The following is a 24608-nucleotide window of genomic DNA, read 5'->3' as shown; positions in this document are numbered from 1 at the left end:
TTTAATATACAATAAGTTTATTCAGCATTATTATGCGTTGGCAGCAAAGTCAGTATCAACCACATATTAATGTTACAAACGAATTCCAATTCACTCTTGTAGAATCGTTTCCGAGTGGGAAAGATCCCAATAATGTTCAACTCCATGTTTCTTGAAAAACTCCCTCGCTTGTGAGTCAGTTGTGCATTGTTTGAAAGTCATTTCACCGAAGTTCTTCTTCTTTGTCTCTCCCTCCCACACCAACTCGCACCACTTAATATTCGCGGCTTCTTCACTCCCGTCCGCTTCTGTTTCAAAAATATTCATTGTTCACCAAGTTAATAACGGTGTAGGGAAATTTCGCACTTTGTCATTTATTTGCTTTCTACTGATTACAGATCAGTATTTTGCGTCGTTAAGTGTCTTTACCCCAACTAAGGTGAAAGGTAAATACCTACTGTCGAAATAGCACTTTGCCCGTTAGTTGTGTAACTGCACTCGATATACCCAATTCAAACCATCGCGATCACTTGCCAACGATAAAAGCTCAAGTATTTTCCAGCTATATATATTGTAGTTACTAAAGGTAAACAACGCACCTGCATGTCGCTTCCCTTTCTTATCTTCCTCCCATTTTATTCGTGACATCATCAATCGACGGAACTTACGCTGAGACTTTGGTCCTGAACATCAATGTGCTTCAATTATATTAAAGTAAGATGACCATATTCTAGTTTCAAAAAAGCCAAGTAGTTGTATTTAACGAACACAACGAGGCAACTTTTACTACCACAGTAAGTAAGATAAAACATGTGCGAACTTCTGTATCGTGTTAATGTGATCTAACCTTTAAATGTATAGATATAAGGAAGTCCATTCATACCATTTAAATTTGTTGGACAACATCTACTTAAAACAACATGTATATATTTTATTAATTAAACACTGCATGCTTCAATTGAATCATACAGTGCATATACCAACAACTTCCATTATAAAATCAAAGTTACAAATATAGTATCAGCCCAACCCACCTCCCTCCACAACCACTATGTTGATATCAGGGTGTAAGATGGTACATCCCGTTAAATATAACTGCTTGCTGTTCATTTCCACTTTGAACTTTTTCGAGGGGTCGCGTAAATTACGTACTCTGCACAAAGTAATTGGTTAGTAGTGAAGGTGTCACTTAGGTGGGAAAGCAGTCAATTATACACAATGTAGTGTATATTTAATTTGTTGCTTTGAAAATAAGAAGATAGAAATGGTCATATGCAACAAAGCATTATAAACACAGGGAAGGGAGGAATACCTAATATTACATTTTAACTTATATTTTCTAGTTAATGTAGAAAACTCTGGGGTTTGCCTGCCCACCCTGCCACCCCAGGTTTGGCGCCTATGGCTATGACACCACAGTATTATAACATCCTTTTTTACCTGTACATAGTAACGTGCACAACATCTGAGGTGTCTTCTTTTAACTTCTTAATTTTCTTTTCTCTCTTCTGTACATCAGTAAGCTTCCTCGCAGCATTCGCTTGTTCATGAGCTCGTTGTCGTTTAGCCATCTGCATACGAACATGCTTCTCAACCTTAGTAGGGTCTTGTACAGCATCCGTGCCCAACACCCGCATCAGGTTCGAGAGTTTCACTGCAAATATCAAGTAATGAATATCTTGTTGCTACCAATTATAATGCAACATATAAGTAAATGGCTCTACTGGTAAAAAACAAAAATTTTATTATAATTTTGTTGTACCAAATTTGTTATTTGATTTACATAATTTTACAAGAGCTATTTATTAAAAAACATTGATGAACAGCAAAGCTTGAAGTTAACTTAAGTACAATTAACTTCCATGTACAATAAATGTGATTTAAATGTTTAACTTTTAAACTAAGTGACTTTTTCTTAAACATAACATCACATTTACAAAAAACTTTAATTTTCCGAAGAGGCCTTGATGACATGCAAACATCGGAAATTCACAGTTTTCATACCAGATAAGCCTGAAAGACTATTTACATTATGCCTGGTAGCAGACGTAACAGAAAACCTTAATTATCCCAATATTGGCCACAGAGGGTTAGTTACACCGGCAACATTTGACGTAACGCACACGTCAGTAAACTGCTGGAAAAATATAATTGCGAACCGGTATCAGCCGGATTTTTGTTTTTTAATTGCCTGATTACAAAACCTTCCCACCTTTAGGTTCAGGTGCATAATGTAATACCTCATTAAATATCTCTTTAGGTAAAAAACATAAATTTTGTAATAAATATATTGTTTCTCACCTTTAGGTTCAGGTGCTGGTGCGAGTCCCAACCTTACTTTCTCTTGCTCGTCCTTCAATGCCTCCCGTCGATTCATTCGTCGCATCTTCTTTCGTTCCTTCTTCGTGAGGTAAGTCGTCAATACAGGGGCTCGTCTACCGCTACCTAGTGGTTAAACAAGTATGGTCACGATATATATAATGTTGTTGCTGGACATGCATGTTACTTTTGCAGCCGCACAAAACTAAAGCAAGTTACAAGCGCTCAAGTATGATAAGGAATTAATTGCAAATTTTTACTGTGATTTTAGACTAAAAATTTCACTTATTTATCCTCGCATGGCGGGGCAACGACAGTCGCTATACCACGGGTGTTCTGTTTCATACACCTCGTGCTCGCTTACAAGTTACCATGTATGTAACTTTGTGGGCGATTGTTTTTCTGTATGGCTTACAATTTGGAAAACCCATTAGTGACCACTGAAGCAAATACAGTTCAGTGTCTTTTATCACAACAATTACATTTCTGCATGACATTAAACCTAATTGACAAACCTGGAGCATTAAGTTGGGCTGGATGTTCAATTAGGTTCGTTATCGCATCGTAAGCGATCTCCACTGATTCTACTTGATGGCTGGGGGATATTTTGTACAGATGTACTTACTAAGTTATATATACTGTGATGCATAGGTGTCAAAAGCTGGGGTGACATTGTTAAAATGTAGTTACACTCATAGTTGTCAAACATAGGGAACCTCATTGATTAATGTGGTGAATGCAATATACTTTGGCTCTGCTTGTTTGTATAGACACCTAACAGCAGGGTAATATCTGTTTTAACAAATTGGTGCTAAAACACATGATGTCAGCCCTGTTTTGAAAGTAGAGGTAACATTCCATCCTAGACCCCCCAAAGTTACACCTATACATATACATATATATATATTATATATAACATATACACCTATATATATATATAACTTACTTGTCCCTGTTGTCAATATAGGCGTCCCACCATTCTACATTAGGTATAGCATCTACATCACATTCAGGACCAACTTTTGGTGCGATTAACGCAAGTTTTGAAGCTTGTTGGATCCCTGTGCGTTTGGCTGCGTGAGATATTTCACCCTGAAGTTTCTCAAGCTGTGCCTGGTGGGTGGGTAAAACGTTTTGAGTTTCGTTCTCCATATATCAGTTTTTAAATTGTAATATATTTAGCTTATACACCCTTGCAACGGCAGCGTTTGTTATAACATGGGTGTTCTGTTTCATACAACTTATGCCTGCTTACAAGTTACCACGTATATAACTTATTTATCCTCGCATGGCAGGGCAACGACAGTCGTTATAACACGGGTGTTCTGTTTCATACACCTCGTGCCTGCTTACAAGTTACCACGTATGTAACTTATTTATCCTCGCATGGCAGGGCAACGACAGTCGTTATAACACGGGTGTTCTGTTTCATACACCTCGTGCCAGCTTACGAGTTACCACGTATGTAACTTATTTATCCTCGCATGGCAGGGCAACGACAGTCGTTATAACACGGGTGTTCTGTTTCATACACCTCGTGCCAGCTTACGAGTTACCACGTATGTAACTTATTTATCCTCGCACGGCGGGGCAACGACAGTCGTAATAACACGGGTGTTCTGTTTCATACACCTCGTGCCCGCTTACAAGTTACCACGTATGTAACTTTGTGGGTGATTGTTAGTAATAGAAAAAAAATTTAATACAGACTTAGTTATGGGTATAAATAGTAGAATAATACAAGCAGCAGGTAACTTCATAGTACATGTACTTGACAACAATGTGGTTGAATTATTTACACAAATACTTTATACACTATCCACGGTATCGATTTAAACTACATTTCCAACTAGTTTCTTACCTTTGTTCGAATTTTCTGCGCAATTTTAACAAATCTTCCTTTTTCATGAAACTTGAAATTCCTCCTCGGTCTTGAAGCGGTTTCCTGTTTCACTCGGTTGTCGAAGAAGTTGATTCCACCGCTTGTTTCATCACTAGGGGGCTTCTCGTGCAACTTTTGTCGAAACTCTTCTCTCTTCTTTGCACGAATGTTTGCCTGGGACAAACAATATACTATAGCAGTCATGACTCATAAGAAAATATAAATTTTGCCGTCTCTTCAGATCAGGTTATATCAAACAACGCAGAGAAGGGAATTAGAAATGAAACGAAAGTTGTTAAAACACGCAACAGACAAAAAACACACTAAAAACGTATAGAAAACGTGGAAGCTAAATCCACTGTGGCATAACAAAAGCAAAGCATAACAATGAAACACAGTTTCAATACAGGACGCTTTTTTATAGAATATAATATATGATGCATTATCATAAATAAATAAGATACCTTTAAAGTTGGTACTCTGCTTGGGATATTTAATAGTTGACCTGTAGCATCAATGGTTCTTCCCATCTCATCCAATATTAGGGGTTTAGGAGCGGTTTGTTCTTGTCTAAAACACATATACGTAACATCATATTTATATTTCAAAAAATTTAGCGTTACCCAAAAGTTAAAAACACAATCTGAAACATTGCTTTGTTAATACCATTTCACTTCTATTTTACTATTATATATGGGTGAGGTCCTTGATGAGGATTTAGGCCATAGTTGGTCCATTACCCCAATATTGTATATGCACATTATATTCTATATGGGTGAGGTTCTACAGTGAGGCATGCCATGGGACCTGGGATTTAAGCCAGAGTTGGTACATTACCCCGACATTGTATATGCACATTCTATTCTATATGGGTGAGGTCCTACAGTGAGGCATGCCATGGGACCTGGTCACCTGAGATTTTGGATTTAGGCCAGAGCCGCCCATTACCCCAACACTCAGGCAAACAGTGCCTCACCATCCTGAAACACCAAACCTTTACTTACTCTGCAATGTTAGGTGCTGTGAATAACTTTGCTTGTAACCCAGCTGCCATCCCAGGTATTAGGTTTGGCTTGGCTGCGAGCCGAGCCTGAATTCTCGCTTGTAGCTCGGCAGCTTTTTGTGCTTTCTCTGCAGCGCTTGTGATCAAAGCAAGCTCCTGCTGGCTTTCACTGCTCATCGTCTTCGCCTTTGTATGATTAAAAGAAGTTGAATAAATGGAGGTAACTTATTTATGGCAGGGCAAAGACAGTCGTTATAACACAGGCATTTTGTTTCATACACCTTGTGCCCGCTTACGAGTTATCCCATAAAGAAATTTGCGAGTAAATGAATGCAATTTGTTTATCTTCTCCTGGAAGGAAAACAACAGTCTGTTTCATACACTTCATGCTAAGTTTAATTCCTCTACATTTTATAAATTGTTGCCATGCATTAAATTAAACCAATCTCACTTGTGCAAGTTGAACCTTGGCTGAAAGAGCAACAGGGTTGAGTTGTTTAATTTGTTCTTTTCGTTGTTGGATTTGTTGACGAGCCATTTCCATCATTTTTTTGATCTGCAACACAATTTATGCAAATAGATCTTATAAAATATCACATAACTTTTATAACTGGTAATGTAAAATTATTCATTCGATTGTTTTTATTTTTTTAACGCATCATGCGGCTGACAATTTGGACAACCAATAATCAACATTAGTTTAAAGGGAATTGTTGTTGAGGGTCTCTTTGCATGTCGGTGTGCAAGATAATTTAAGGGTGCAAGTTGTTAAATGGTAGCAGCATCAATCCCCGACTCATACCCCCTGTGCTGGAGGCGAGTATATTACCTCTTGAGCCGATAAATTCTTTTGTTTATCATCTTTACTTTCCTTTTCCTCCGGCTCGCTAAACTTTCGAGACTTTTTCGTTGTTTCATCGTGAACCCCATTTTCCTAGGTTATTAATATACAAAGTTATGCATTATAAGGGTATAAATACTTTTAACTTTATGGGGCACTAGCTACTAGTGAAGCTTCCTCTGGTACGTTACACATTAGGCTGGTGGAAAGTGTTAGAGTTTGGTGGTCAAACTAGTTAGGGGTCAATGGGTATGTTGGTTGGGGGTTTAGAGATTATAAGAGTAAGTCGTTATCAGATAATGTAGGGGGGTTATGCATTAGCATCCTTCACCCTATGTATTCTATTATACATACCACGATGGGTGCATAGATTATAAAAAACAGCGAATCTACCTTTCGTTTTCTTGACTTAACTACTTCCATGGCAACGAAAACTTCCTTTTGCTTGCTTCTTGGACCCCACAAATAAACATAAACAGTCAAAACAAATTTAATCGTTTTACAAACGTTGTGTGTGCACAATATCAACCAAAGTACTTCGTGAACGTAGTACTGTAAATTGGAATATAGACCGCGCAATGGTTTAAAAAATGTGCAAATAATGTAAATCTAAAATAAATGAAACAGTTAACTAACTACCCCCTATTTTTCTTTTTTTTATACTAAAAAAATGTTTTTATACAGATTTTATACGATTTTAGATTGAATGATGATGTCATTATCCATCAAAATGTTATATTATTTCGATGTCGATATGACGTTTACAACTTACCAGCTGAGATATGACGTATGCCGGTAACTGATGACGTAGTAAAGGTAACAACAAACGTTCAACAAAATGAATCTCCGTTCTACAAGCAGTGCGCCTTTTTTGTAAAAGGAATATTTCGTTCGGTTTTCAATTCTGCTGCAAAATACGGCTGATGCAACGCAGTGAAAATACGTTTATTTATTTTTATTGTTCAATGTAATTGCACTTTGCTCAGAAACGTTCATTTTTTTACCTCAAGATTTATTGCACCATAGAGTAGTATGGGTATTGCTATAATATCGTAATGTCGGTGTACTGATACTATATATAAGCAGCACGTTTTAAGATTTAGTAACATTCTTTTCCTTTGCAGTATAAAATGTCTATAACCAGTGCAACATTTTTCTATAATTCAGTGCAACATTTTACCTGTTTTTTTTTCATTTAAAATAGCTTTCATTTGTCAATTATAATAAAATTTATTGAATTTTCTACAGGTTTATAAAACATGCCATGATTTTGTTGTAACTTGTGCAAACTGAGCTTGTTGTTAAGGTGAGCCGTTCCTATCTGCAAAGAAACGGAATAGAAATCATATACTTTTAACCAAAAACGATAAAATATTTGCAAAAGTTATCGAAAACATGGAAAGTGTTGTAGTGGCCAAACAGAACGGTCATGCAGTGCGAACATTAAGTGCTGACTCGAACAGAAGTAAAAATTCCACATCAAGCAAAAACACTTCTGACAACCTTTTCGCGCCAACAGCTAACGACAATGGGTTCCATGATGAATATGATTTGGATGATGATTTGCTTGGATTATCAAAAGTATGTTTATTATTTTTTTTAATTTTGTAATGCTTTCGAAAAAATATTTTGTAATATCAAATTTTATAATGCTTTATTGAAAAATAAATAAATATATATATATATATTTAATTTTGTATTAGCAAAACATTTTGTGTATGTTGCTTTTATAAATTCTTTCTCCCGCAGGATATCCTTGTGAGCCCAGATGACGATGAATACGATCTTTTAATGCGACAGTTGCGACAGAGGCTGCTGGAAAACCATGGAGAATGTGTTTATACCATTGGTGAATCAGGTATGTATGTATGTGGGTAACTTGGGGAAGTAAATGTAATTTGAAATGCTTTAATTTCATTTCCATTTTTATGCAACTATAGGTGTTACAATTTTATAATTTTTACTCAAATTTAGGTCGATTAATGTGGTGAATGCAATATACTTTGGCTCTGCTTGTTTGTATTGACATCTAACAGCAGGGTAAAATCTATTGTATGCCTAAATCGTTGCTAAACCATATGATGTCAATGCTGTTTCAAAAATTCTCAAATTTTTGTGTGGCATGTCACAGTAGGCACCGGTAACATTACACCTCCCATGCAACAGATACCAGTGATGAAATTGGATTGTCAGAGGAAGAACTACAAGCTTCACTTGCCACCCTCAAAAGTTTGGCTGAAACTCTCAACTGTGATTGCACGCTACTACGAGAGAGGTCAGCTGACCAAGGAAAGGTTGAGGAATATCTTATCAGGAGAAGATTTGAAGAGAATGATTTCCTGGAAGTCAAGTAAATGATTTTAACTTATTTTATTTAAAATAAATAATATATATATATATATATGCCAAAAATAGGTTTGTAGGACATTTTCTATACTATGTTAATTAAGACTGAAATAGCACAATGCCTTTTTATTTAAATAAAATCAGCAATTATTTATTGTCACATTATATGTGCTAATTATAAGCACTGAGCTACTGTTGTATACAAACTTCATATAGGAGACCTGTCAGTTGCAAGAAAGATGAATCATTGTTGTGTAAACATTGCAATCACTTTTATTCATTGTTTGTTTACTTTGTGTGTGGACGTCCTTGGGCAAGACGCCTAACTAATGCGTTGTGTAAATTCACTGAACTGTTAGCCAAACATTAAAAACTAAGAAAAATAATAATAATAATAATTACTCACAAGATTACATAAGCCTGAATCATTTTAATGTTTTATCATCGCAAAAAATCACTCACAAAGTTGCATATGTGACAATTTATAAGCGAGGTGTGTAAAACAGAACACACATGTTATAATGACTGTCGTTACCCCGCCATGTGTGGATAAGAAGTTACATTCATTCTTTATAATGTCCACCCCCCTTGAACAGAGTAGCAGTGGTTGGTAACGTAGATGCCGGCAAATCCACGTTACTAGGCGTGTTAACCCACTGTGAGCTCGACAACGGACGAGGATATTCACGACAAAAACTTTTCCGCCACAAACACGAGGTCGAGTCAGGTCGCACGAGCAGCATCGGGAACGAGATTCTCGGGTTCAGTAGCAATGGCTCGGTTGTCAATCAACCCAACCCTCATGGTGCTTGAAAATTAAGTTTTATTATAAATCCTCTGCCTTTTCTTAAGAACAACGGATTATGTAGAACGACACAGAAAAAGACACAAAATATATTTATGAACAAGAATAACATTTAAAACATATGAGTTTTAATTTTGTGACATGCATATACTAAGCAATCAATTATAACTGCTGCACTGTCATGTTTAGAGTGTTGGGTTTCATTCAAAATATGTTGGTAGTAACCGTAGTATACCCAGAAATTCATTGGTGTGTATTTATAGACAACACAGTATTAATATTTAACGCATAGCCTATGTGATATAAAAGTACAAATTTGTAAAAGGGCGTTTAAATTTTTTTTAATTTTAAAGTTATTTTGGTTTTCAAATTCTATTTACATTTTATATTTCATATTTTATGGGTTTTGTTTATTGTTGTATATTCCTCTTCAGTAATGGACCAACTTTGGCCTAAAATCAAAGTTTATTATTTCTTACCTTCACCCATATAGAACAGAATAATCTCAGCTTTTAATCCTTGCAACCTCCCATAGAACTCTATATAAACACAATAATCTGTCCATTATATAGATGCACGTATATATAACAACTTATAAATTCAATGTTTCCCTCTTACAGCCGGTCATATAGATTGGAGCGACATATGTCAACAATCATCTAAGGTTATCACATTCGTGGATTTAGCGGGCCATGAAAGATATCTTAAAACCACTGTATTTGGAATGACTGGTCACCTGCCCGACTTCTGTATGCTAATGGTTGGTATTTAATATTTATAATATGTTTAATACAACAGGTGGAAATCTTTTTTGTTACACTCATAGTTGTCAAACATAGGGAACCTCATTGATTAATGTGGTGAATGCAATATACTTTGGCTCTGCTTGTTTGTAGACACCTAACAGCAGGGTAAAATCTGGGGTGACATTGTTTAAATACAGTTACACTCATAGTTGTCAAACATAGGGAACCTCATTGATTAATGTGGTGAATGCAATATACTTTGTCTCTGCTTGTTTGTATAGACACCTAACAGCAGGGTAAAATCTGGGGTGACATTGTTAAAATACAGTTACACTCATAGTAGTCGAACATAGGGAACCTCATTGATTAATGTGGTGAATGCAATATACTTTGGCTCTGCTTGTATGTATAGACACCTAACAGCAGGGTAAAATCTGGGGTGACATTGTTGAAATACAGTTACACTCATAGTTGTCAAACATAGGGAACCTCATTGATTAATGTGGTGAATGCAATGTACTTTGGCTCTGCTTGTTTGTAGACACCTAACAGCAGGGTAAAATCTGGGGTGACATTGTTTAAATACAGTTACACTCATAGTTGTCAAACATAGGAAACCTCATTGATTAATGTGGTGAATGCAATATACTTTGGCTCTGCTTGTATGTATAGACACCTAACAGCAGGGTAAAATCTGGGGTGACATTGTTAAAATACAGTTACACTCATAGTTTTCAAACATAGGGAACCTCATTGATTAATGTGGTGAATGCAATATACTTTGGCTCTGCTTGTTTGTATAGACACCTAACAGCAGGGTAAAATCTGGGGTGACATTGTTAAAATACAGTTACACTCATAGTTTTCAAACATAGGGAACCTCATTGATTAATGTGGTGAATGCAATATACTTTGGCTCTGCTTGTTTGTATAGACACCTAACAGCAGGGTAAAATCTGGGGTGACATTGTTAAAATACAGTTACACTCATAGTTTTCAAACATAGGGAACCTCATTGATCAATGTGGTGAATGCAATATACTTTGGCCAACTGTGAAATTAAGGTCTATATCATATTATGATGCCCCCGTGTTTCAAATGTTGGGGTAACGTTAAAGATAACTCCAGATACCCCTAATGTTACTCTTATGTAAACTGCTTGGTTGCTTACAATATTCTATACATAAATTAGATAACTATGTTTAAATACATTACATACTCTGTATTGTAAAGTTATTAGTTATTGTGGTTTTCTCACATTGGAAACCATCGTCAATGTCGTTCACAACCTTGGAAAGTATGTTTCATACCATTGTAAGTGTGAGGTGGTAATACGACACTTGTGTATATTCCCACCCACACATGTTGTGCTGTTTTCACCACTTTGCTTACTATACGCAATCCTGTGCGTCATGTTTTAAAATTATACTAAAATTATGGAACCTCATTGATTAATGTGGTGAATGCAATATACTTTAGCTCTGCTTGTTTGTATAGACACCTAACAGCAGGGTAAAATCTGGGGTGGACACGAATACATCCTTAAGACTAGATTAAAATCTATTTTAAAGTGTAAAACTGGGGTACCAAATCCATAGGTTGTCACCCTGTTTTAAAAATTGTAATTACGCCCCAGACACCCTTAACTTTACATCTACATTATATGTAAAACTACCCCTACAACCACCACACAGGTTGGTAGCAATGCTGGTATCATTGGAACCACCAAGGAACACTTAGGACTCGCTCTTGCATTGAACGTACCTGTATTTGTGGTGGTCACCAAGATCGACATGTGTCCCGAGAATATCCTACAGGTAGGTTCCTATTATGTGTGTATCTTGTTTATCTTCGTGTAGCAGGAGAATAGCAGTCATTATAACACGGATGTTCTGTTTCATACACCTCGTGCCAACTTACAAGTTACCATGTATGTAACTTTGTAGGTGATTATATTTTACCTGGCAATTTAGTCTGGTATTGCACTCTTTGAACAACTGTTTCATGTTTAGTTAATAATTGATATCAGTTTGGCGAATTATGGCAAAGTGAAACTGATTTGTGTTTAATGTTTACTTTGTATTGTAGAGAATGTGTTTTATCTTTTTGTTTATTTATTGTTTGCATCGCATTATGCCAAGGTTGCTACAGGATATTAATCAGTGGTTCTGTTTAAATTATCCCGCGATTGTTGTAGATTAGATTTTATCTCCATGAGTAAAACATATCCTATATTTTTAGGGTAACCACAACTGCAATTGTTTAGATTTAATGATCCAGTTCTTTGAAATTGTAACAAACAAAAATCAAGTCCAACCAAATGTATTTGGATTTAAATCTGTTTTACTCTGTAAATGTATTATATTAACATTACCACTATAATAATTCAATGAAATTTTCTTCAGGAAACTTTAAAACTTCTCGTGAAGATCCTTAAGTCGCCGGGTTGTAGAAAGATACCTGTACTTGTGTCAACGAAAGATGACGTCATCGTTACGGCGACCAACTTCACTTCTGAAAGGTAAACAACATTCATATGATTGACACCTCACAGTGAGGATATGTCATCATGTGTCTCATTCAACTTAATATAAAGTAATTAAGCGATGTGTGGTGGTTGCTCATAGGTTAGCTTCTGTATTACAATCTTAACATATTTTGACATTAGCTTTTAATTTTCTTTGTGCTGTTGAATGATTCATATTCATATTCATCCCATTTTTAACTAATGATAAAGTATTTATGTGACGTAGGGTGTGATCATATCTTCATAAATATCATAAAAAAATTGTGACATACTTTTTGAATATTATGTTGTGCAGTTGGATGATATGTCTAAATTTAAGTAAAATCTGAGGTGACATTGTTAAAATGCAGTTTAAAATATGTTTTAATATGAAAATGAGTATATTATGTATTAACATCACCATTTTATTCATTTTCCTTTTTAAAAGTGATAAATTTAATTTTAAATTCTTTTTCCTTGCAGAGTTTGCCCCATTTTCCAAATCAGCAATGTCACGGGACAAAATATCGATTTGCTGAAAATGTTTTTAAATTTACTCAACTGTAGAACTAAGTTTGACGACAAGGTGTTGCCAGAGTTTCTAATAGACGACACCTTCTCTGTCCCAGTAAGTCACTTATAATTTACTATTTTTCCGAATTAACATCTATTATGTTTTTCAAATTGAATGAAATATTTGAATTCTGCTTTTTATTAAAGCGATAAATTCCTATCTGAAATGCACTTACCAAAAGCAGTTTATATTTCATGCCTTAGGTGTGCTTATACCATCTGTATTTGACTTGGTAATCAAATATGTTGGTTGGTATGGTTTTATACAGCGAATAAACACTGTTTTGTTAATTTTGTGTTAGGCTGATACAACCATGCAGCTTTATTAGTAAATTCTTTTTGCACAGCAAGCATCTTACTCATCTCACATCCTTGACCGGTCACTGGTTACTATGCTTAAATAAACATACTTGATCACCATGATAAACCTTCAAATATTCTGCTAAACACTGAACACTATGCAGCCAACTATTCGTTGATTAAATCATAATGGCATTGTATAACAACCACGCTAGGCTGAATACTAGACACTGAAACATATGATGTCACCTCTGTTTCAAAAGTTGGCTTTACATGTCAACCAATCATCTCATGTTGTTTGGCCATGATTTTCTTAACCATCACTTAACATTATGTCTTTTCACTGATCACTTCATATTTTCATTGCATTACCCACACAGGGTGTAGGGACAGTGGTGTCGGGCACAGTGATGAAGGGAATCATCAATTCTGGTGACGTGTTATTACTTGGACCCGATCTGTTGGGTAAGTTTGATCCTGCTCAAGTGAAAAGCATTCACAGGAAGAGAATGCCGGTCAAGGATGTGAGAGCGGGACAGACTGCTGCGTTTGCGTTGAAAAAGGTGAGAATGGATTGGAATGCAGTTTAAATACAAACGAACTGTTCATACATGTGGCCATTTTTGTATTGAAACTATTTGTAAGAAAACTGGGTAAAAATACGCTTGTTAAAAGCCCCTTTAGCCAATTGTAATAACAAACCCTATACATGAGCTGCCCATACGTTTAGACATGTTTGTATTGAAACTGAGTAAGAAATCTGTGTTATATGTTTCTAAATCTTATGCAACTATGATATTTTTGTGGATCTGGTCCTAATATAATGCTCATGAAGTTGGATGATTATCGTAACTAAATAACTGTCTGGATCCAGTGCTATAAAATATAACAGACAAAAATTAAATCTGCTGTTGGTTCCGTATTACATAACACTTGACCCTGAAACCCCATGCTTAATAATGTTTCGTTGCAGTAATGGTCTGGTGTAAAAGTGTGATCAGTAATCTGCATTTAAAAATTTGAAATTTTTTTTACAAAATCTAAGTCTTACAAGCAGGTATTTCATGTTCTGCTGTCTATTAGTCAGTACATTGTGTGTCATTAGTGTTGTTACTTTACGTAATAAGCCTCTTATGTGTGGGTGCTATTATTGGTTGTCTGCTCATTATTACTAATCCATTGCATCATAGTTGTTGTGTTTTATGCTTTGTGTAATAATAATTAATATGATGTAATCGGATTCAGCCATTTTCAAAGTTTTTTTTTAAGTCTGAATTTTAAAACATATCCGAACCCCAATAGAAAATATCTATACCATCATTATAGGCACCACGCTTTTATAAATGCAGGAAAGGTAGGGATAGTTTACCCACAATTTCGTTGCACAATTTTTACCTTTTTATTTCAATGCCTAATATTGTGATGTGCAAAAAATATATATGATGCTTTTAATTTGTCACAGAAAATAAACTGTAGTCAATACAGAAATCTCCAGGGTTAGCCTGCCCACCCTGCCACCCCTGGATTCCTGCCTACCCTACCACATCTATTTTAAATGAATTTACATTTATAATAATAATTCCTCCCAGGTGAAACGATCCAGTATCCGCAAAGGAATGGTGATGGTTCATCCCAAGAGCAATCCACAAGCTGTATGGGAATACATGGGAGAGGTCCTCGTGCTTCATCATCCCACGACTATTAGTTCAAAATATCAAGCCATGGGTATATTATGCAGTTTGTATTAAGAAGAAAGTTGCTTTTTTGCCATTTATGTCACTAAGACAAGTAGAATGCTGCTATGAATATATACCATATACCTAGTTACCTTTTTTGGCATTTTTCTACATTTTTGTGGACTATCATACGCGCTTTGTATATATACAAAATGTTTCATTTTTCCATTGGTATATTTTACTGCCTACATAACGCACAAGTGGAATGTCGTGAAGGCACGTTTAACATTCTTATTTATCTATATATATTATTATACAATAAACTATGACCATGTATGTTACAGTTCACTGTGGTAGCATACGTCAAACAGCAAGCATCTTACACATGAACAAGGAACATCTAAGGACGGGAGACAAAGCTTCCGTCCATTTCCGTTTCCTAAAAAATCCAGAGTTCATCAAACCTGGCACTAAGTTTGTCTTCCGTGAAGGCAGAACCAAAGCAGTCGGGACGATAACGGAGGTATGATAGTGGTGGTTTGGTGTTGCATATGAAGCGTCAAACCTGGGGTGGCAGGTCTACCAAGGGTTTTTTATAAAGCTTAGCTGTCTGTTGAGTTTTAGTTTGTAGTGAAATGATTTCAAGGTTATATTATTAAACATATAGTTCAATATATTTTGTGTTGGAGATGATGGACACATTTCAGGGTCGCACATTTTATTTACAATAGTTTGACCTTAACTTGATCAAGTATGCTTCACTGTAGCAGAGTTAAAACCCTCAAAGTTAGATACGTGGTAACTTGTATACCATCATTTCTGCATTGCCACGAAATCGTGGATAAGTTTCATTTATTTGGAGTTAAACTATCAGTTCTATCTTTTAACAGCTTCTTAAAGACGCTCCTGCCTACCAAAGCCACCTCAAGCGCTCAGCCAAGTTGAGGCAGCAGGGAAGGCTTGGGATCAACACCAACACTACTGAACCCACCACTTCAAGCACCAGGAGAGGAGGGCGTCGGTGGGCAAACCGTAACCACTGCGACCCTGAACCTGAACCAACAACTTCGAAGGAATGAACCAACTCTATTGTAGAGTTGTTGTCGTTTTTGTTTTTACTTGACAGATGTTTTGTTTTCGTGTCACAGTAAGTGAAGGACTGCCTGAGGTTTTACAACAATTTATGTTTTGTTTGTAAACTAAAATAGATTTTTATTGTTTATGTAATGGTGTGTAGACTTTGTCCAGGTTTTGTTGGCTTCAAATAAATCTCATTGAAACTTATTTGACAAACATTCTTTCGATTTCTTTGGATTGTTTATTATTGTAAATAAACCTTCTTTTGGTACAACTGGTGGAGTTGATGAATGATGTAACTTGTTTATCATCTTCTAGCGGGGCAACGACCATCGTTATAACACAGGTGTTCTGTTTCATACACCTCGTTCCCGCTTACAAGTTACCACGTATGTAACTTTATGGGTGATTGTTTTATGTATGGCTGACAATTTGGACAACCCAATAGTGAGCACTGGTTTGGAGCAATTGTCTTGAAGTGTCTTGCCTTAGGTCACACAATGGGCAAAACTATTAAAGCGCTGATTTCCCCTCACGCAGAATAAATCCAATTAAATCATCAAAACATCCTGTATAGTAATCTGAGCCATTGCAATCAAACGTATGGTTCCACTGTAAGCCTTACTGCAGCAATCGTTGTTTCGGTTCATAGGCCTACAGAGATGGTTTGAAGAAATATATAAAATCTTCTGATACCTATATGTTCCATTACTTATACAAACGTAATGCGTATAGCAGGAAGACAGAACACCTTTAGCACATAATATCCTGATTGTGTTTTAAACAATTAACAACGGTCAATGGGAGTCGTGGGCATATAGTTTTATATTTTCTTAAAAGTTCTTTGTTTACTACTAAATGGGGCGAGAAAATAGAGGTAAAAGGTGTCCCATCTTCCCCTACCCTACTGTACAGTGTAAATGATATTACCAAACTTTTAAACCCATTAGATATTTAGTTTTTTTACGTTTGAAATATGACGGGATGTATAAGATTATGTTCATTAGGATAGATTCTAATGAATGGTTGTTGCAAAATATATTAGGGTGGGAGAAAATGAGACACCTTTTAATATTATTTCATCCAATTGGGTATTATTATAAAACCGTGTCGTGCCTTTTGTGTATATATTGTGGGTTGGGGGAAGATGGGACGCCTTTTCATTCTATTTCTTGTCCAATTTGGTAGTAAACAAAGACTATTCAAAGAATTATAAAACCGTATCTTTACAACTCCCATAGACCGTTGTTAATTGTTTAAAACATAATCAGAATATATGGAAAATATGTGCTGAAGGTGTCCCGTTTTCCCCACCCTACTGTATGTAAACTCACTATAGTAATATAATATTAGTCATTCAGTCTGGTTCGTACCCCGGGACTTTCCCAGTAAATAGTTACGTGCGGCAAATATACAAACTGTTGTAATATTGCAATAAAGCAAACACACATTACTAAAACGCGTTCGTAACTTTGAAACTGTTCGAACGGATATTACACTGTCGAAAAGCGGATTTCTACGAAAGCGCTGTTGTAGAATTTACGCGTATTCTCTTTCGAATGTGTTTATGCGTTCTAATCATGCATTTGTACTGTACCGCGTTCGTGCGTTGCAAGATTCAGACCTTTGTCCTGTGTGCTCAACATTTTATGCGGCCAACGACAGTCACTGTACAAGAAAACAAGTTATATAGCCTGGAGCAAAAACAACAAGTGTCACTTAAGAAAACGTGTTTAAAGTTACGTAAAAATGGCTTCAGCGGAACTGTAAGTAACATTGTTTATTTTAACATTGGGTAAAAGTTGCTAAAGTAATTTGAACTAATTGGTTAAAGCATATGCATGTAGTAATGTAAACATTTTTGATGCTAAGTGTTTGTAATTATCTTCAATTACTAAAATCTCTGAATCTTTTGTTCATTTCTATATCATAGTTAAGTATTGCTCAACTGTATGTAGATTTTGTGTTTTTGTTGTTGTTTTTTATTAGAATGGTTATAATATAGGGCAACCCAGGTTTTCTTCAAACCAAATCTTGATATTATATTGACATATCATCTTCGCAAATGCTAATGAATGTAACTTACTTTTATCTTGCATGGCGGAAAACAACAGTTTTTATAACACAGGCTTAACACCTCATGCCGGCTTACAGGTTACTATGTATGTAACTTTGTAGGTGATAACTTTTGGGGGATTTTTTCGTTTTTTTTTTTTAATGTATGGCTGATAATTTGAGCAACCCATTGGTGACCACTGGGTTAGAGCAATTGCTGTTAGGTGTCTTGCCCAAGGACACACACGCAATGGTAGCAACCTCGAGCCTTAAACCCATTACCCTTTGGGCAGTGGCGCAACTAGGGGGGTTTAGGGTGTCGCGACCCCCCCTTTGAAACCCCCCAAAAAAATTATTAAAAAAAAATTTGGAAACAAATTTTTGAAATTTTTTGGATTAAATTTTTTGGATTTTTCCCCCTATTTTTCTGGCTGCACCACTGCTCTTGGGTTACAGACAGGCATGCTAACCACTTTGCCACGGTGCCGGCTAATATTGCTTACTATGTGTTTGTAGTACAGACATATTGCTATAACACATGGTGTCACCCTGTTGCAAAAGTTTGGGTTACATGTCACGTCTTATGTGCACCAATGATACCTGCCAATATTTTATCATATATTAATACAGTGTGTTTGTAGGCCCCCAACTTTTGTACCTGGCTTCCACGATGAGAATGACATACGTGGAACTAAATATTGCCAACTTGGTCAAACAGACATGATTGTTTCAAACATGACTTTCGGTAAGTTGCTTAAGGATTCTCTCTCTCTCTGATTCTCGTCTTGCCCAAGGACACATACGCCCACAATGGTAGCAGCGACGAGCCTTGAACCCATTACCTAATGGTTACAGGCAGGCGCGCAAACCACCACGCCACGGCGCCGGACAATCAATTGTATATCAAATGGTTCATGCAGGTTTTATTTACTTCATAAACTATGTTTTCGCACACAATGTTCTTGTTATTGATCCTAGGTAATAGCATTAACATGAACCCTCTTTCCAAAACAGATTATTTTTGCAAAGAATCAAACTATAAAAACATATTATACCTAATAACCTGATGATAGTCCTATATATTATATTTACTACGAAACAATGTATTATTAAAGGTTGTTCAGCACTTGGAAGCGTGTACAGACCAACTAATGAAGCTGAATCATGCGCCGTAACTGAAGCTGCCATCAAGAGTGGGATCAACATGATAGATACAGCTCCATGGTACGGGCATGGTAAAAGTGAAGCTGTGCTTGGCAAGGTTAATGTTGTTATTTTATTATACATTACCTACTATCTGTACCAGTATTATATATATATGGTTTTATATTTGTAGAATCTATTTATATATTCATTTTTTATATTGCCTATATTCTGAGAAAAACTGACTGAAAAGCCCAATATTTGTATAATATTGTTTTTTTTTGTGAATTATTTTGCCCACTTTCAAGTGGAGTGCTTCCACTACTCTGCATGGTAAGGTTGAATATCAAGATACATCCTATGGTTTGAGTTGGAGTTGCTCACTGCCTTAACCTTACTGTAACATGCATTACACATATTAGCATGCAACAATACACTTCATTTCAAATCATTTGTACACATCTAGAAAAAAAAAAACATTCCCTAAAGTTATCAACAACAAAGTTACATACAATATACTTGGTAACTTGTAAGCGGGCACGAGGTGTATGAAACAGAACACCCGTGTTATAACGACTGTTGTTGCCCCGCCATGCGAGGATAAATGAGTTGCATTCATTTATTTAATGTTAAATGTTTATAGTAGATTACAAACATGTTGTATGAGCCATTAATACTTTATGTTGTGGCAGATCCTTCCCAAGCTTCCACGTAAATCCTATTACTTGAACACTAAAGTTGGTCGTTATGAAGCAGACTACGCTCATATGTTCAACTTCTCAGCTGAGCGTGTGATGCGTTCCGTGGATGAGAGTTTGCAGAGATTGGGAGCTGAATATATTGATGTTATACAGGTAAGGGGTGTTGTGGTGGGTTGGTTTGTATTGTTATTGAGTATATATCATTTTAATTATTAATTTAAGTGTGAGATGACAACCGTTGTTTTGTTGCCATGTCCTGTTTTTGTTTTAAATATAGTTTTTTAATTGGCCACCGTAATTGAAGAGGGAAATAAAAGTTGGTATTGTTAAAAAGTTGGTATAGAAGATGAAATATGCAGAGGTTGTGAGCGGATGTTTTAATTATGATGGCGTCATTTGGCTTGCAGATAAATCTAATTCCTAGGCATATCTTGTCATGATTGTTACAACACTAGGCAAAACTATTAAAGCGCTGATTTCCCCTCACGCAGAATAAATCCAATTAAATCATCAAAACATCCTGTATAGTAATCTGAGTCATTGCAATCAAACGTATGGTTCCACTGTAAGCCTTACTGCGGCAATCGTTGTTACGGTTCATAGGCCCACAGAGATGGTTTGCAACAGTAAACAAAACCTTTAAATACGTTATAGCCATAATAAAACACGTTTATTGTAACTCTAAACCGTTTTTGTTACACCTCTTAACCCCCAGATCCACGACATGGAGTTCGCGCCTTCACTCGATATCATCGTGAACGAGACGTTACCTGCGTTACAAAAACTCAAAGACTCGGGGAAAGTGAAATACATTGGCATCACTGGATACCCATTGGAAAACTTTAGGTCATTATTTAATATTAATCACCCATGCGTGCTTACGAGTTACCGTGTATGTAACTTATTTATCCTCGCATGGCGGGGCAACAGCAGTTGTTATAACACGGGTGTTCTGTTTCATACACCTCATGCACGCTTGCGAGTTACCATATATGTAACTTATTTATCCTTGCATGGCGGGGCAACGACAGTTGTTATAACACGGGTGTTCTGTTTCATACACCTTGTGCCCGCTTACGAGTTACCATATATGTAACTTATTTATCCTCGCATGGCGGGGCAATGACAGTCGTTATAACACGGGTGTTCTGTTTCATACACCTCGTGCCCGCTTACGAGTTACCATATATGTAACTTATTTATTCTTGCATGGCGGGGCAACGACAGTTGTTATAACACAAGTGTTCTGTTTCATACACCTTGTGCCCGCTTACGAGTTACCATATATGTAACTTATTTATTCTTGCATGGCGGGGCAACGACAGTTGTTATAACACAAGTGTTCTGTTTCATACACCTTGGCCCGCTTACAAGTTACCACGTATGTGACTTTGTGGACTATTTTTTAGAAGGGAAATTTGCCTGTAGTGGTTGGTGCCCTGGTACTTATATATATGTCCACCAACTGTAGGATACCGGGTTCAAAGCTCACTGCTGCTACAATCCTTGCATTTACATTTATCTGTAAAACTCGGTTGCTTCAACATGGAAAGTAATATTGGTTTGTCCAAATAGAACATATTCAAATTATGAGACAAAACTTTTGTTGTACCTTACAACAACGGTGACAATATTGTTTTTATTTCCAGGGAAGTTATCAAAAGATCTCCAGTTAAAGTTGACACCGTTCTCACGTATTGCCATGGTTCTATGAATGATAATTCGCTACAAGAGTTTCTACCATATTTGAAAGTAATTTATTTCAATATATGATGTCTCTGATGTATATGTTAGTTACAAGTTTAATGTTTACATTTATTCTTTTTTGCTTTTAAACCAACCGGATTCCAATTAAACAATATATTATGCATTATGTTTATATATAATTATATTTATGCGTTTAACATTTAAATATACAATATTTCCCGTATAGTCGAAAGGTGTTGGTATCATCAATGCTTCACTTTTATCCATGGGTCTCCTAACTAACAGAGGGCCTTCGGATTGGCATCCTGCCTCCAAGGAGATTCGTGAAACTTGCAAGAATGCTGCGGCTTATTGCCAGGTGAATATCAACTTGCATGTTTCTAAATTTTTTGTTATCGTGAATGAAAATCCTTGCATGGCGGGTAGGCTCTGTTATGTAAAAAGCGCATGTAACTTATTTATAGGAGGTTAGGAGCAACGACAGTCGTTATAACATGGGTGTTTTGTTTTATACAACTCGGGCCAGCTTACAAATTACCACGTATGTAACCTATTCATCCTCGCGTGGCGGGGCAACGGCAGTCGTTATAACACAGATGTTCTGTTTCATACAATTCGTGCCAGCTTACAAGTTACCACGTATGTAACTTTGGGTGATTAGGTTTTTTATTTTTTTTATCTGTGGCTGATAGTTTGGACAACCCATTAGTGACCACTGGGTTGGAGCAATTGTCGTTCAGTGATACATGTCTACAATACACATGCACGTTTTACCTTTCATTTATTTAGAGCAAGCAAGTTGATATCTCAAGAATTGCGACGCATTTTTCGATGATACAACCTGGTATCCATACAACACTTATCAGCACTGCCAGGTAAGGACATTGGCGCCTAACATTGGTATGCAGTAAAGGTGTAACGTAACGGTCACGCCTTTTATCCAAAACATTATTTCTTTCTTTTTTATCAATAAGCGTGTTTTAACAACTGTTGTTTTACCGTTACTACCCGTGTTTTCGCTTTTGTCAACTCTCTTGTTCTTTGTTATCGTGACCGAGACGAAATCAAGTTCATTTATTCAATGATAATGTTGGTTAGGTTTCTATAAGAATGGTTGTGCTTGTGGTTACAATCAATATAAACTTATATTAATATTAGTGAGTTGTCGGTGATCAAAAGTAAAAAGTTAAACTGTATGGCATATGTTATGGGGATTGCAAAATAAAAGTTCTGTAATACCCTTGTACAGATATTTCAATATAAACATAATAGCCTAAATACAGTAAAGGGGGGGGGGGTAAGATGGGACATCTTTCGTTCTATTTTTCGTCCCATTAAAACACGATCAAGATATTTAGATATTATGTGCTAAAGTCAAAGTGTCCCATCTTCCCCACCCTGCTATATGATTATTTACATAATTATATGACACGATTGTTTTCATTTTTAAACTTTTGGGTTTTGAATTAAATATAAACACGTAATTGTATTTTATATTAAGTATCAAACCTTTGTTTGAGTCTTATATAATCTTTTGTTGTTCTTGCATCTCCAGTGCCAAGAACCTTCAAACCAACATTGATGTTTTGAAACATGGAATAAATAATCATGAAAAACAAGTTATGGAAGAAACTATGGAAAAGTACGGCAGTTAATTTGCTGCTATATTGTAGTTAAATAGTTCAAACCAGGGTCGGTACATAAGCATGGACTTCATGTCGCTCATAGAAATCGCATAGCACTCGGCAAATGGGGATAAATTAATCATAGACATAATATAAATCTGTACATATGTAGTTATATTTATTGTATTTTATCATTTTTTATCCTTAGTATCATTTTTTACACAAGAATTTGTTGCTTTAAATTTCAGGTTTTTCTTGCCCATGAAGGATACGACATGGCATGGCGTGGAAGTGGCAGCTTACTGGAGAGGATTACAAGAAGCCAAAATGTAAATACAACAGGTTGCAACAATTTAAACCAAAATTATTTGAAATATTACATAACATCCCAATTTGGAAAAATTTTTATATTTGAAAAGTTATTTTCTGTTCAAATTTGGAAAATATGTTTTATATATCTATAAATGTAAAGCATTTTAAACAGGATGTACTAAAATGGTAATATTTGGGTGCCCAATTATTTTGCTAACCTAATTAATCGTTGAAATTTCTTTTGTTTTTGCTTGTAAAGACGCTTGTCGCTTATAATCAAGGTATTCTCTATTCAAATTTTTATCTTCTAATTTCTCGACCTCTTGAATTGCAACCGTGTTTTCTCCAATTCTTTCAACATAACTTTATGGTGTAAATAATAAGCACTTACGAGATTTTTTTAATTTATTTAAATTATTTATATTTTAGAACCATAGTACATTTTAAAAGCAGTTTTCCCTTATGTACAGTGCAATACTTTAAATTTGGTATTTTAAAATACTTTGTTTAAAATTTCTCACTAAATCCGATTATTGTTTGATTTTCTTTGTTGGTGTTCAATGAATGCACTGTTATGTAGAGTTAATGTAGAATAGGGTTTAGTTTTACTTTGATTTTAAATATTTTTTTCACTTTGTGTTGTTTTTGTAGTGTGGGGTAAGAAGGGACATCTTTTTATTCTGGTTTTTCGTCCTAATAAATAGTAAACAAAAAACGTTCAAAGAATTGTAAAACTGTATTGCTATAACTTCCACAGACCCTTGTTAATTGTTTAAAACACGATCAGGATATTTAAATATTATTTGATAAAGGTGTCCCATCTTCCCCAACCCTACTATAAATGTGTGTGTTTCGATTTTGCCAAGAGCAATGAAAATATATTATTCCAGGCCAAGATTTAGTGATCTTTTTAAGCAACATTAAATGTTAGAGAAATATATTAAATATAAACGAGTTACCTAACATATGCCTTTCATTTATTCCTTCGATTACAATAACTAAGATCAAATTT

General features: G+C 35.7%; 3 protein-coding genes across 3 annotated transcripts; 2 read left to right on the top strand and 1 right to left on the bottom strand.

The window, feature by feature from the left end:
• LOC149737371 (U4/U6 small nuclear ribonucleoprotein Prp3-like) lies at positions 1–6594 on the bottom strand. The gene is made up of 13 exons (XM_089874878.1): positions 6418–6594; positions 6013–6117; positions 5635–5739; positions 5185–5369; positions 4645–4750; positions 4160–4354; positions 3245–3411; positions 2814–2893; positions 2281–2424; positions 1420–1633; positions 1014–1132; positions 579–662; positions 1–287 (listed from the first exon to the last, which is right to left on the bottom strand). Exons 1-13 carry the CDS (start codon positions 6445–6447, stop codon positions 91–93), a joined length of 1731 nt encoding a protein of 576 aa, XP_089731004.1. The 5' UTR covers positions 6448–6594; the 3' UTR covers positions 1–90.
• A 224-nt stretch (positions 6595–6818) lies between these two features.
• LOC149737370 (GTP-binding protein 1-like) lies at positions 6819–16327 on the top strand. Its single transcript, XM_089874872.1, has 13 exons — positions 6819–6957; positions 7273–7605; positions 7774–7882; positions 8191–8374; positions 8967–9175; positions 9796–9935; positions 11616–11738; positions 12327–12442; positions 12911–13055; positions 13681–13863; positions 14890–15025; positions 15321–15499; positions 15867–16327. Exons 2-13 carry the CDS (start codon positions 7420–7422, stop codon positions 16053–16055), a joined length of 1899 nt encoding a protein of 632 aa, XP_089730998.1. The 5' UTR covers positions 6819–6957; positions 7273–7419; the 3' UTR covers positions 16056–16327.
• Positions 16328–17411: 1084 nt separating this feature from the next.
• On the top strand, positions 17412–24491 carry LOC149737369 (uncharacterized). Its single transcript, XM_089874882.1, has 10 exons — positions 17412–17819; positions 18750–18853; positions 19224–19369; positions 19944–20105; positions 20668–20798; positions 21602–21704; positions 21886–22017; positions 22449–22534; positions 23215–23301; positions 23533–24491. Exons 1-10 carry the CDS (start codon positions 17803–17805, stop codon positions 23615–23617), a joined length of 1053 nt encoding a protein of 350 aa, XP_089731008.1. The 5' UTR covers positions 17412–17802; the 3' UTR covers positions 23618–24491.
• The last annotated feature ends 117 nt before the right edge of the window (positions 24492–24608 follow it).

This window comes from Ciona robusta, chromosome 3 (assembly GCF_009617815.1).
Source record: "Ciona robusta chromosome 3, ASM961781v2".
NCBI classification, from domain to species: Eukaryota; Metazoa; Chordata; class Ascidiacea; order Phlebobranchia; family Cionidae; genus Ciona; species Ciona robusta.
The sequence above is the reverse complement of the archived record's forward strand: the minus strand, read 5'-3'. Positions and strand labels throughout refer to the sequence as shown.

Coding starts and splice junctions, on each gene's coding strand:
- LOC149737370 (XM_089874872.1), top strand. CDS start 7,420: ATGGAAAGTGTTGTAGTGGCCAAACAGAACGGTCATGCAGTGCGAACA. Junction 11,739..12,326: donor GTCCCGAGAATATCCTACAG/GTAGGTTCCTAT, acceptor AATTTTCTTCAG/GAAACTTTAAAACTTCTCGT. Junction 15,026..15,320: donor TTCAAAATATCAAGCCATGG/GTATATTATGCA, acceptor TGTATGTTACAG/TTCACTGTGGTAGCATACGT.
- LOC149737371 (XM_089874878.1), bottom strand. CDS start 6,447: ATGGAAGTAGTTAAGTCAAGAAAACGAAAG. Junction 5,370..5,634: donor CCAAGGTTCAACTTGCACAA/GTGAGATTGGTT, acceptor AATCATACAAAG/GCGAAGACGATGAGCAGTGA. Junction 2,894..3,244: donor TATATTGACAACAGGGACAA/GTAAGTTATATA, acceptor AATATCCCCCAG/CCATCAAGTAGAATCAGTGG.
- LOC149737369 (XM_089874882.1), top strand. Junction 20,106..20,667: donor AATATATTGATGTTATACAG/GTAAGGGGTGTT, acceptor CTTAACCCCCAG/ATCCACGACATGGAGTTCGC. Junction 20,799..21,601: donor TACCCATTGGAAAACTTTAG/GTCATTATTTAA, acceptor TTTTATTTCCAG/GGAAGTTATCAAAAGATCTC.